This window comes from Podarcis pityusensis (assembly GCF_964106645.2).
Source record: "Podarcis pityusensis genome assembly, chromosome: 1".
In the NCBI taxonomy this organism is placed as follows: Eukaryota; Metazoa; Chordata; class Lepidosauria; order Squamata; family Lacertidae; genus Podarcis; species Podarcis pityusensis.
The window spans coordinates 121,925,616-121,939,105 of record NC_138028.1 but is presented as its reverse complement, the minus strand read 5'-3'; the positions used below and the strand labels follow the sequence as shown (position 1 = coordinate 121,939,105).

Genomic DNA, 13,490 nt, shown 5'->3' with positions numbered 1-13,490 from the left:
CCAGCACCGCCTGGACCTTGCCGGGATCCATGGCCAATCCCTTGTCTGACAGGCGATACCCCAGGAATTCCACCTCCTTGGTATGAAACTGACACTTCTCCAGTTTCACCCACAGCTGGTTGGCTTGCAGCCTGCTCAACACTTCTCTGACGTCTCTCACATGCTGCTCCTCATTCTCAGAATACACCAACACGTCGTCTAAGAAGGCCACACAATTCTTGTAAAGCAAAGGCCCCAGGACGTGGTTCATAAACGATTGAAAGCACGCGGAGCCTCCTTGTAGGCCGAAGGGCATAACTAAATATTCAAATGCCCCCAAAGGGGTGAACATGGTGGTTTTCCATTCATCCCCCTTCCTTATTCGTATCAGGTTGTACGCCCCCCTTAGGTCCAGTTTAGTAAAAATCTTTCCCTTCCTGACCCTTGTCAAAATGTCGTCAATCCTGGGCATAGGGAAAGCCACTGGTTCTGACACTGCATTTAAGGCCCTGAAGTCACACACAAGCCTCGGCTTGTTCGTGTTTTTTTTATCCACAAAAAACACTGGGCTGCCCCCCACCGCCCTGGACTCTCTGATGAACCCTCTCTTCAGGTTCTTGTCAATGAACTCTCTTAGCTCCTGCATCTCTCTGTCTGACATGGCGTACAGCTTGCCTACAGGGAGCTGTGCCCCAGGGAGTAAATTGATTTGACAGTCAAAGGGTCTATGCGGGGGTAGTTGGTCAGCTTCCCTTTCGCTGAAGACGTCGCGGAGATCTGCGTATTGTCGTGGTACCTTCACGTTCTCCGTTACTTCAGTCCCTGCTAGGGTGGCTTGGGCCCCTGCCAAACCCTTTCCCTCTTTGCAGTGTTCTAAGCAATGTGCTGAACCAAAAGAAACCACTCTCTGATGCCAGCCCACCAGCGGATCATGTAACGCTAGCCAGCTCATCCCCAATATAATGGGAGCTCCTCCCAAGGTGGCCACATTAAACGCTATCAGTTCGGTGTGCCTTGCCACCTTCATTATCATTGGGACGGTCTGCAAGCTGACTTCTCCTCCCAACAGCTCCCTGCCATCGATCGTGGTCACCTGCAGGGGGTTGCTTAAAGGGATCGTCTGTATCTGGTGTTCAGCTGCAAACTCTTTGCTCATGAAATTGCAGGAGCTGCCTGAGTCCAACAGCGCCTTTATCTTTAGAGGGTGTCCGTTTGGCAGCTCTAGCGCCACTTCTATCACTAGGGCGGGTTTAGGAGGTTCTGGCGTGGGCACTTTCACTGCTCTTTGGCCTGGCTGCTGTGCCCCGACGGTGGCAGCCAGGCGTTGGCTTTTACTTGCTTCGGTATTTCTTCCTCTCTTCCCTCCACAGCTCCTACCATCCCTTGCCATTCCTTCCTCTGGGGGCAGACTCTGGCAAAGTGACCTGGCTGTTGGCAGAGATAGCATTTCCGGGCGCCTTTTCCCTCCTTCTTTCCCCCCTCACTGGGCTTTGAAACTGCGCGCGCGCGCGCTGTTCCGATTTCCATCGGCTCTGCCGGCGGGAAAGTTGGCTCTGGAATGTCTGGAATGCGGAACTCCTTCCAACGTTCCCCCTTCCCTTCCCGCCTCTCCAATGCTCTCGCCTCCTGGCGCGCTCCTATGGTCAGCGCTGATTTGGTCAGCTGGTCCATAGACTCCGCCCTGGGCGCCCGGGAAAGTTCGTCTTTCACAGCCGAAGAAAGCCCTTCTTCAAAGAGCATTTGAATGGGTTCCGCCGATAGATCCCACCCCAATTTATGGATCAACATGGTGAACTCAGTCCAGTACTCACGGACAGATCGGCTCCCCTGTTTGCAAGCCATTAACTGTCTGCGGACCACTCCCTGTTCAATATCGCTGGAAAACATCAGATCCATGGCGCGAAAGAACTTCATCGTGTCCTTTAGGACGTCACTATTCGCTGCCATCAGGGGTCTAACCCAGTCTCTCGCCCCCTTTTCAAGATGCCCAATCACGAAAGCCACTCGTGATTCCTTGTCAGGGAATTCATCAAACTGCAGATTGAGGGCATATTGCATCTCTGTCCGAAAGCCATGATAGTCTTTGGGCTCCCCCCCAAACTTCTGCACCAATCCTGGTACCTTTCTGACGAGCTGGGTGTCTTTCCCCTTTTTGTCTGCATCCTGAGCCCTCCTCTCCTCAAGCCTCGCCGTCTGCAGCGCTAGCTGGACCTCCAACACCCGGTACCTTTCTTCCAGGCTTGGACCCGCTCCAGCTCCTGCTTCTCCGGTTCCGGCTGGGTTGCTCATGATGCCTTCTCCTGCACAAGCTGCTCACGAAGACTGTCGGAATGCTGTGATGGGACGATGAGCTGCTTGTGTGTAAAATCCTAGTCCCTCAGAGTTTGGTCAAGTTTGCAAACCTCTGTCTGTAACGGAGCCCCTTAAACATGGCTCCGTCAGTCGCTGGCAGATTCCGACAGTGGTTGCTTTCGGAATCGCTTCCAACATAAAAGCTCCTTAACGGAAACACGTCTTCTGGACTCTCTGCGTGACAGTTTCCGGCGAGGAGTGGGTGTCCCTACAGGAGGTCCTGAAACCTCCCCACTGTTTTCGCTGGAAGTGTCTCTGAGCCATCCCTCCAGCTCCCTTTCCCTCAGCTCAGCTCCTCTCCCCCTACTGGTTCCCTCTTCAGCTGCTGAGTCTCTCCCAACCTGTGTGAGCCCTTTCACTTCCCTTCCTTCCGATGGCAGTTCCCTGACAGTTACTAAAGAGGGAAGACTACCAAAGACCTTTTTTGAAATGACTGACAATATGGACTGGATTGATATTTGGAGAGTGAGAAACCCCCTGGGAAGAGAAGGAACATTCTTCTCTGAAGCCCAACTGACTTGGACAAGAATCGACCAAATATGGATAACTAGAAGTCTGGCACCTAAGATTAGAAAGGTGGAAATCTGCCCAAAGACATGCTCCGACCACAACGCACTGAGAATGGACATGACACTGATCCCAACCGGCTCCTTTAGATGGAAGATGAATGATGGCCTGTTTAGAGATCAAGAGATTGTAAAGAAGGCCCAAAAAAATCTAAAGGACCATTTTGAGGTTAATATGAACACCAGGGTGGAAAAAAGAACTATATGGGACGCAAGCAAGGCCGTGATGAGAGGGTTCCTGATACAACAGAATACCATAAAGAAAAGATCACAGAATGAAAGGAAGGACAAAATTTTGGAAAGAATTAAAGAGCTAGAGAAGAAGTTAAGATCTAACCCAAAGTCCCAGCCGATTCTACGAGAAATTAAACTTTATCAAGCACAATATTCTAAATTGATAAACCAGGAAATAGAATGGAAGATTAAAATAATGAAGCAAAAAACTTTTGAATCGGCTAATAAATGTGGAAAACTGCTAGCTTGGCAGTTGAAGAAGAGACAAAAACTAAATACGGTAACAAACCTAGAGATTGAAGGAAGAAGCATCCAGAACCCTGGAGAGATCAGAAAGTGTTTTCAGAAATATTTCAAAAAGTTATATACTCAAGGGCCACAAGATGAAATTGAGATTAAACAATTCTTGGAGAAAAATGGATTAGCAAAGCTGTCAGAAGAAAACAAAACAATTTTGAATGGTAAAATAACACGACAAGAGATTGAGCAGGCCATCCAGAACATGAAACAGGGCAAATCGCCAGGGCCAGATGGGCTGACCTCCACCTACTATAAGACATTGAAAGACTACCTGATACAACCATTGTTGGAGGTCAGCAATGAAATTATGGAGGGGAAGAGGGCGCCGGATTCATGGAAAGAAGCTTTTATCACATTGATACCAAAATCGGAAAGTGAAAAGACACAACTAAAGAACTACCGTCCCATTTCCCTTTTAAATGTGGATTACAAAATATTTGCAGATGTCTTGGCACGTAGATTCAAGAAAGTTCTAAATGAAGTAATTCATAAAGACCATGCAGGCTTTCTCCCAGGTAGACATATGTATGCTAATACAAGGAACATTATAGATATACTGGAACTTTTGCAAACAAACATAAACACTAAAGCAGTTTTAATCTTTATAGACGCGGAGAAGGCCTTTGACAACATATCCTGGAAATTTATGAAGGGGAATCTAAAAGAAATGGGAGTGGGACGGGGGTTTGAGAATGGGATTGAGGCAATATACTCAGAACAAAAGGCTAAACTGATAGTTAACAATGTGGTTACAGAAGAGTTCAAAATTGAAAAAGGTACACGACAAGGCTGCCCGATTTCCCCACTACTATTTATCTCGGTTCTGGAAGTGCTCCTGAACATGATTAGAGGGGATCGGCTGGTGGAAGGGATCCAGGTCGGAGCGAAACAATATAAACTTAAAGCGTTTGCAGATGACCTAGTTCTGACATTACAGGAGCCGGAATCTAGTACGAAAAGAGTATTACAATTGATTCAAAACTTTGGTCGAGTGGCGGGATTTAAATTAAATAAACAAAAAACCAAGGTATTGGGGAAAAATTTGATAGATACTGAGTCGGAACGGTTTCAGAGGGAGACAGAGTTAACGGTGGTCAAGAAAGTGAAATACCTAGGGGTAAACATAACAGCAAAAAATCTGAGTTTATTTAAAGATAACTATGAAAAATGCTGGTTAGAAATTAAGAGAGACTTGGATAGTTGGTCAAGATTAAAACTTTCTTTGTTAGGCCGAATAGCTGCCATCAAGATGAATGTATTGCCAAAAATGTTATTTTTGTTTCAGACACTACAGATTGTAGACAAGACAGAGTGTTTCCGGAAGTGGCAGAAAGATATTTCTAAATTTGTCTGGCAGGGCAAAAAGCCCAGAATTAAGTTTAAGATATTAACGGATGCGAAAGAAAGAGGGGGCTTTGCCCTGCCAGACCTAAAGCTGTATTACGAAGCGGCAGCTTTCTGCTGGCTAAAAGATTGGCTACTTCTTGAAGATACGGATGTACTAGATTTAGAAGGTTTTAATAATGCATTTGGATGGCATGCATATTTATGGTATGACAAGGTTAAGACAAACAAGGCCTTTAAGAACCATATTGTCAGGAAAGCAGTATTTAATGTCTGGATAAGATACAAAGACTTATTGGAGAATAAAACTCCGAGGTGGCTGTCACCCCTAGAGGCTAAGGCCCGAAAAAGAGCCAATATGGAGGCCAATTGGCCAAAATATTGGGAGATATTAGAAAAAGATGGTAACAATTGGAAATTGCAGAGTTTAGAGAAAATGAAAGATAAAGTGCGAGACTGGTTACACTATGCTCAGATTAAAGAAGTATTTAAAAATGACAAAAAGTTAGGATTCCAGGTGGAGAAGTCAAAGTTGGAAACTGAACTGTTAGAACCTAAGACTAAAGTACTTTCAAAGATGTATAATTTGTTGCTGAAATGGAACACACAAGACGAAATGGTCAAATCGGTAATGATAAAATGGGCACAGGATATTGGGCATAATATTATGTTTGAAGACTGGGAAAGGTTATGGACCTCTGGGCTGAACTTCACTGCATGTAATGCTTTGAAGGAAAATGTAATGAAAATGATATATAGATGGTACATGACCCCAGTTAAATTGGCCAAAATATACCATTCGTCTGACAATAAATGTTGGAAATGTAAGGAAAATGAAGGAACTTTTTTTCACCTCTGGTGGACTTGCCCAGAGTGAAGGCCTTTTGGGAGAGTATAAGAGTTAAAAATTAAAAAAGGTGTTTAGGTACACCTTTACTAAGAAACCGGAGGCCTTCCTCTTGGGCATTGTCGGCCAGAGTGTGTTAAAGAAGGACAGAACATTTTTCATGTATGCAACAACGGCAGCAAGGATACTGATTGCTAAGAACTGGAAAACTCAGAATCTACCTACGCTGGAAGAATGGCAGATGCAGCTGATGGACTATATGCAATTAGCTGAGATGACCGGCAGAATTCGAGACTTGGGAGAAGAGAGGATGGAAGAAGACTGGAAGAAATTCAAGACTTATCTGCAAAAGTATTGTAATTTGGCTGAATGTTGATTGGGATGTCAGAGTAGAAGTAATTGTCTACCACTAAATTAGACTTAAGTTTAAACTATACGCTAATGATCAAATCCAAGACTATGAACAAAATGATAATTTGTTTGGAAATAATTCCTTAACGATGTAAGTGTGTGCGGGAGGCGTGGGGGAGTCCAAAGTAATGATGAAAAGATGTCAAATAATTAATGTTATTTGTTTAAATATGTTCATGTATTGAAAAACTTGAATAAATATATATTAAAAAAAAACAACAACATTATTTTGTTCCGTTTTACCGTATGTATGTTTCAGCACCGATGTCGTAAAAGCCAATTTTGGTAAGGTCGCGAATTTAAGCCACACTTTTCACTTTTCACAGTTGGAATTTGGGGGTAAAAAGTACGGCTTATATTCAAGGCCAATACGGTATTGAAAATGGCCTGGGTTCAATTAACCCAGTGCAAGTGGAAGCCAGCCCAAGGGTTCCCACTAGGGCAACATAGTTCCCCCCCCCAATCTTCTCCCCCCGAAACCCCCGCCCAGCCCGCGATGGGAGGAGAGCAAAGGCACTGTTTTCTCTGGCCAGCCGAAACGCTCCTGCAGATGGAATGGTCCAAAGAGAGCGATACTGAATTCCTCCCCATAAATCCTGTTAACAGCCCTACCTTGTCCGAGATGAGACGGCTTTTGAGAAGTCACGTGACCGCTTCTATCCAACAGGTACTGGGTGCTGAAATCGTCAGAAGCGGTCTTGGTTGTAATCAGGACCTAGAAGCGGAAGGTGCTGGCGTCAAACGGAAGCTTCCAAAATCATTTGGTAGAGGCTGCTCTCCTGCTTGCCAACCCCTGCTGCCATCTTCCCACATACTAATCGCCTGGAGCTTCCCCTTGGCTACCCCATACGACAACTCAGCTCACTTGTCCCCTGCCAATCCCAAAGTGATTTCTCTCTTCCATTTTGCAGCCCCACTGTGCACCTGTTTTCACCTTCACGCCAATACCCATGTGCTCCTTCTGTGCAACCCTCCTTGCACCCAAACCACTTTTATGGGTAGCTTCCTGTATCCTCCACTTCCTTCTCCCCCCACACATTGCAGCTGCTACACACCCTTCTCACCTTCTACGTAGCTGTGAGGTCGCCCCCTACCTCCTCTTCTGCAGACCCTTTTATCTTCGAACCCAATCCCATGCCTCCTACTCCCTCTCCACCCCTCTCCATTTTCACCTTTACTCCTTTTTCCACTACCCTCCTCCTCAGTTTTCCTCAACTCTCCCTTACACGTTGATCACCCCCTATTTCCGTGTCTTACCTAGGGCTGGGCGAGACCTGGTTTTCAACCTCGCAATATGTCGCCAACCAAATGTCGCAATATACCGATATATCACCATGTCTGAGGTAAGGACAGAGCATTGGCTGGGCTTGTGGTTTTTCCCACATCGTGATTTTTGCTGGCGCCTGCTCTTGTGATTCGCTGCCTCTTGCGTGAGGCAGGAGGGAAGAGCTGAGCCGATACGAGTTAATGGGGGAATCGAGAAAAGCCTTTTCTCACATTGTGTGTGTGTGTGTTATGCAAAAATCACGATTCACGATATATTGCCAGGTCAAAAATTACAAAACTGGCATCACAATATGGACTTCAAACCAGTTTTGGACAATACACTGATATATCACCCCAGTCCCAGTCATATTCTCTCTGCTTTTGTGCAGCGCACATTTACATGCACACATTACCCTCTTTGCCCCTTTTCTGTCCTCCTCGCTCTCCCTTCCACACAAAACACCATACCCATTTCCTTGCCGCCGCCGCCTCTCCTTAATTAGCATCCTTTATGCACACACCATGTACTAATCTGTGCTACTTTATCAATAATAATAATAATAATAAAAATTACTTATAACCGATCCATCTGGCTGGGCCTCCCCAGCCACTCTGGGCAGCTCCCAAAAGAATATTAAAAACATGATAAAACATCAAACATTAAAAACTTCCCTAAACAGGGCTGCCTTCAGATGTGTTCTAAAAGTCAGATAGTTGTTTATTTCCTTGACATCTGGTGGGAGGGCGTTCCACAGGGCGGGCACCACTACTGAGAAGGCCCTCTGCCTGGTTCCCTGTAACCTCACTTATTGCAGTGGAGGGAACCACCAGAAGGCCCTCGGAGCTGGACCTCAGTGTCCAGGATGAACGATGGGGGTGGAGACGCTCCTTCAGGTACACTGGGCCAAGGTCGTTTAAGACAAAGAGAATCTTAAGAGCAAGTCTGTCGTCTTGTTTTGCGCAAGGAGGTTAAGTTCCGTTGACGGATGTTGTATGTATATGGGTGTGTCCTTGTTAGCATCTTCTAACTACACTGAATCCAGAAGTTTAGGTTTGAAGGCAACACATGGTACCCAGAGTGGAAAGTAGAAATGTGATAAGGTACTATGGAATATTTGAACCTAACAGAGCCTGAGACACCTGCACTCAGGCCAATCCAGAATAATTTACAAACAAATAAGCACCTGAAACTATGTTAGGCTTTTACCTCAGACATGCTACAAATTGAACCCAAAGCTTCACCACGGAAACCGTACGTTGCCAAGTTTTCAAGGTCCTCAGATGAGCTTATTTTTGAAGTGTAGTGTTTCACAGCCGCAACAGGAACATCCGCTGCCTTGATCCCATCACCGTTATCTCGGATTTCAATCTTATCAAAACCATAGTTTTCCTAGTTAAAAGAACACACACAAACACATCAGGTGTGTAACCAGACACTGTTTAACTCTTCTCAATACATATCATATCCATAATTGTCATAGAGCTCCAAAAATATATGTATTTTTATAGGCTACAGGGCCTGTAATCATGCACACAATTTATGGTGTACCACAAATTTTACGGAAATTAATTCTGATGAAATGTTAGCCCATATCCATAAGGATAAAGGTAAAGGGACCCCTGACCATTAGGTCCAGTCGTGACCGACTCTGGGGTTGCGGCGCTCATCTCGCTTTATTGGCCGAGTGAGCCGGCGTACAGCTTCCGGGTCATGTGGCCAGCATGACTAAGCCGCTTCTGGCGAACCAGAGCAGCGCACGGAAACGCCGTTTACCTTCCTGCCAGAGCGGTACCTATTTATCTACTTGCACTTTGACGTACTTTCGAACTGCTAGGTTGGCAGGAGCAGGGACCGAGCAATGGGAGCTCACCCTGTCACGGGGATTTGAACCGCCGACCTTCTAATCAGCAAGTCCTAGGCTCTGTGGTTTAACCCACAGCGCCACCTGTGTCCCATATCCATAAGGATATTTTTTTAAAAAAAACAACAACACCCTTCTATTGGAACCAAAATAACAGAGTTTTCCAAACCCAAATACAACTGCAGAGGGACAATTTTTTGGGGGGGGGAGGATCACAATTAACCCTTTCCTCCCCAGATGTGACCCCCCCCCCAAAAAAATCACCACTCTCCTGCTACAATTAGGCTTGGGAAAAGTCCTATACAGTTGTACCTCGGAAGTCGAACGGAATCCGTTCCGGAAGTCCATTGGACTTCCAAAATGCTTGCAAACCAAGGCGCGGCTTCCTGCAGCCAATCGGAAGTCGCGGAGGACGTTCGGGTTTCAAAGAACATTCACAAACCAGAGAACTCACTTCCGGGTTTGCAGCATTCAGGAGCCAAAACGTTAGAGTCGCAAGGCGTTCATCAACCAAGGTAAGACTGTATTGGTTCCAGTAGAAGGTCCCCCCCCCCCCAAAGTCTAACTGTTGCAGTGTGTGTGTGGTCATAGTTCAGCTGCCTCCTCACCCGTACTCTTCAGGAAGATCAACCGCTTCCTCTCATTAAACTGGGGGGGGGGGGGGGGAGAGCAAAAACAGTTTTTCCAAGCCTTATGGCTTAGGTGAGTGCGCATATTGTAGTGTGTTTGTGTGTACATGGCTGCAACATGTAGGCAGCAGACACAACGGCTTTTTCAGTTTGCAAATAGGCCCATGGGCCCAATAATCATACACAAACTATTAGTGCTTCTTAGAATGCTTCAGGGGTTTGGTTTTTTTGTTTTGTTTTTTGCAGAAGTGCGATCTATTAAATGTTTCAACAAAGCAAAAGACTGCAAGCAAAGTTCAGAAAATTATCAGCCGGCACTGTATCTGGAAAGACTTCTGCGTTCTCAAACAATCCCCTTTGGTTTCGATTGCTAGTCCTGAAGGCAAGTTAAACCAGATTATCCACATTGTCAAAAGGAGCAGCAACATACAAGAGAAATCTTGGGAAACCTGCTTTTTGTAGAGGTTCACGTGTATATACCTTGGGATCCAAAATGTGTAATTCCTCAGGGCTGTTTTCCACGTTATATTTGTTGACACTGGTATTCCCTTGCTAATCAATCCCACATGAAAGCCTACTGCCTACTTATGAAACACACACAGATATGCAGAGAATCTGGTGGCACACGGTTACCGCAATGTGCCTTGTAGATTTGCGCCTGGACTCTACGCTACCCTTTTCTGGGTACGTGGGTCCCATGGCTTTCATCCTGATCCTAAACCCTGTTCGGTTCAAGGGCCATAATTTCAACACACAGCTATCCAAGATCTTCTTAAAGACCTTCAGCAATGAAGAGCCCATCACCCCACCCAGACAACTGGTTCATTTCCAAATTGCCATCAAGATGTTCCTCCCAGCTTGCAACTAAAATCCACCGTCCTGTAATGTAAGCCCATTGGATCTAGTCCAGACCTATGGCGTAGCAGACAGCAACTCGTTGCCTTTTTCTATATGACCCCCCCCTCCCTTTCCAGTATTTGAGGAGTGCAAACAACCTGAAAATAGTGTTTTGGAAGACAAAAGAAGCAATAAGAGATAAATCTATGCTTTATTATTATTATTAGTTCCACCAGGCCTTTGGTCAGGGCCCAGCCTGATTCCCTCCTCTGGCAACCTGCACAGAATTTTGCTTAACGGTTGCCATTAATTTGATTTTAATTAATTTTTATAATGAAATGTTTTTAGAATGTTGGATTATTTGATTGTTGGATTATTTGATTGTTGGTAGCCGCCCTGAGCCCGGCTTCGGCTGGGGAGGGCGGGATATAAATAAATTTTTTTTTAATTATTATTATTATTATTATAGTTGAATATTCAACAAATCTACCGCCTCTGCATAGAGACTCCTCATATGTCCTTCAGAAAATAGAGCATTTGATCTTACTGGGTGCAGTATTTTAAGAGGAATTCTGTTGCTGCTGCTGCAAGGATTTTTTTTTTAAAATGAAAATAAAATATGTTTTAGGCAAAGCAGAGACCTCTATGTTTCAGAAAACATTTATTGTCAACCCCTTCCTAAAACCATTCACTCCCTCCGTTTTTAAATAGGCTACCAAAAGCTTTCTTCAAGTAAACAGCGTTCAAGTGAGCAAAGTCTGTAAAATGTAAATTGTGATCCTCAAACAAACAAATGATTAACCCCACAGAAGTCATAGAACCAGTCCACAAACTTGTTTCAGTGATTTGATATTATCTGGAACTTTGGATTAAAAAATAATAATTGCAAATCATATTCTAACGCACTCAGTGGAACAATTATTATTTTTGGGTATGTACTGAATGTTAATAATTATCCCACATGAATAGTCATATGCAAAAATATGATTTCCCTTCAAAATGAAATCTTGAGTTCAATAGGGAGCTCCAAAATTATACACACACATTTTCAATCAAGAACTTACCAGCCAAAACCCAACATCTCCAGATCATAGACACAAACAAAGGAATCTGCATTTCAGCAAAGTTCAATTTCCTTACGCTTGGCAGGTTTAAGGAACTTCAGAATGATTTATATGGTGCCTGCGTGAATTCAAGCTATACATCCGTATAAACCAGATGTTGACAGAAATGTCTTTGTGAAATTTTAAAGCACAACTATATGAAAGAATGCACTATTCAAACCTTCATGCAATAAAAAATGAGTATTATTGTATTCCCATCCGTTTTCCAGTTTTAGCTTAATATGACTTACCAATTTAACATCAACATTTGTTGCGTTAGCATCCAAAGAATTCTCTAATAGTTCTTTAACCACACTGACAACAGACGTTATCACCTGCGAACTCGAAACCAGCCGGATAGTTTCTGCTGCCAATTGCTTCATTTCCAGGCTTTCAGGATCAAATCTGAGTGGGGAAATATAAATAGCACAATTTTATGAACATAGTTTTTTTTAAAAAAAATATTGCTCATTTCCAACACAGAAGTGACTGGAGTAAAATATAAAATAAGACAGAAGCATGAAACGATGTTAAATTGCAGGTGTCGTTCAACTGAACTCAGTACCTGTTGCATACTGCATGTATAATCAGAGCCTACGTCAGTAAATATCAATTTGTTAGTGGAAAAAATGTAGGCCATCCCTTTCAAATATAGACAGCTGTGTTCTTGTAACGCTTGGTGTATCTTCAGGGACCAATTTCAGGTTTTGATGGAAGTGGGTCGATGGGGAGGGAAAGGTTAACAACCCAAAGACCCACTGCTGAATATTTTCAATATTGCATTGCAAAAAAAAAAAAGACGTCTCTTTTGTCGTCGATAGACTAGTTCAGACATAGCTTAGCATTGTAAGAATGTGACTGTGACCCAGATTGCATGACATGCTAAGCCAACCATGGGTTAACATGAACGTGTGAGACCCCAGAGACAACTGTGTTCAGTTGTAACTGGAGACACTGAGATTATGTACGGGTGTTTTTTAATGTGTAGATATATTTTCAAGAGCAGAATCACAATATAAATTTATTTATAGACTGTGATCTACAAAACACTGATTTCGGTATATTCAAACACAGAACCCCCCACAAAACATCCCACTGACGTCCAAGGCAGTCAATCCAAAGTAGCTAACAAAGCTCATCCGTTGAGGTGAGTGATTTAGACTGAACATAGAAGGAATGTCCCTGAAAGAATACACACTATATTCTCGTTTTGTATGAGTAGTGTGATCTTGGTTGGGTTGCTAAAAAAGAAACATGTTCCATTTCTTTTCACAGTGAGGCTATCAAGCCTTCCTGCTATACAGAAGTGGTCCAATGTTGGGCAAAGTTGGAGGGGGCTGTCTGCTGGGAGCCATTATTTGGACACTATGGAAGGACAGTATTAGAAGCAACACATTTCTGAAGAACATCTCCTGGGAACCATCAGTGGGGAGAGCAAGGCACTGTCGCTCTCAGCTCCTGCTTGCATTGGAATCTGGTTGGCTACTGGACTCGATGGGCCTCTGGCCTGATCCAGCGGTGCTCTTACAATGTGTGGCCCTTGTGTCTGACTGGGTGATGTGTGCCCAATGTCCTGTGGGGTAACCTTACAGCACACCCTTGTATAGGTAAAGGTAAAGGGACCCCTGACCATTAGGTCCAGTCGTGACCGAGTCTGGGGTTGCGGCGCTCATCTCGCTTAACTGGCCGAGGGAGCCGGCGTACAGCTTCCGGGTCATGTGGCCAGCATGACTAAGCCGCTTCTGGCGAACCAGAGCAGC

General features: G+C 44.5%; 1 protein-coding gene across 1 annotated transcript in view; it reads right to left on the bottom strand.

The window, feature by feature from the left end:
* Positions 1-13,490, bottom strand: part of PMS1 (PMS1 homolog 1, mismatch repair system component) — a 62,345-nt gene that overhangs the window by 44,911 nt on the left and 3,944 nt on the right. The window contains exons 2-4 of the mRNA XM_081023916.1: positions 11,982-12,135; positions 8,507-8,689; positions 6,646-6,748 (exon numbers count right to left, since the gene is read on the bottom strand). Coding sequence (XP_080880042.1) covers positions 6,646-6,748; positions 8,507-8,689; positions 11,982-12,113 — 418 coding nt within the window. The 5' untranslated portion in view covers positions 12,114-12,135. The remainder of the gene's footprint in view (positions 1-6,645; positions 6,749-8,506; positions 8,690-11,981; positions 12,136-13,490) is intronic.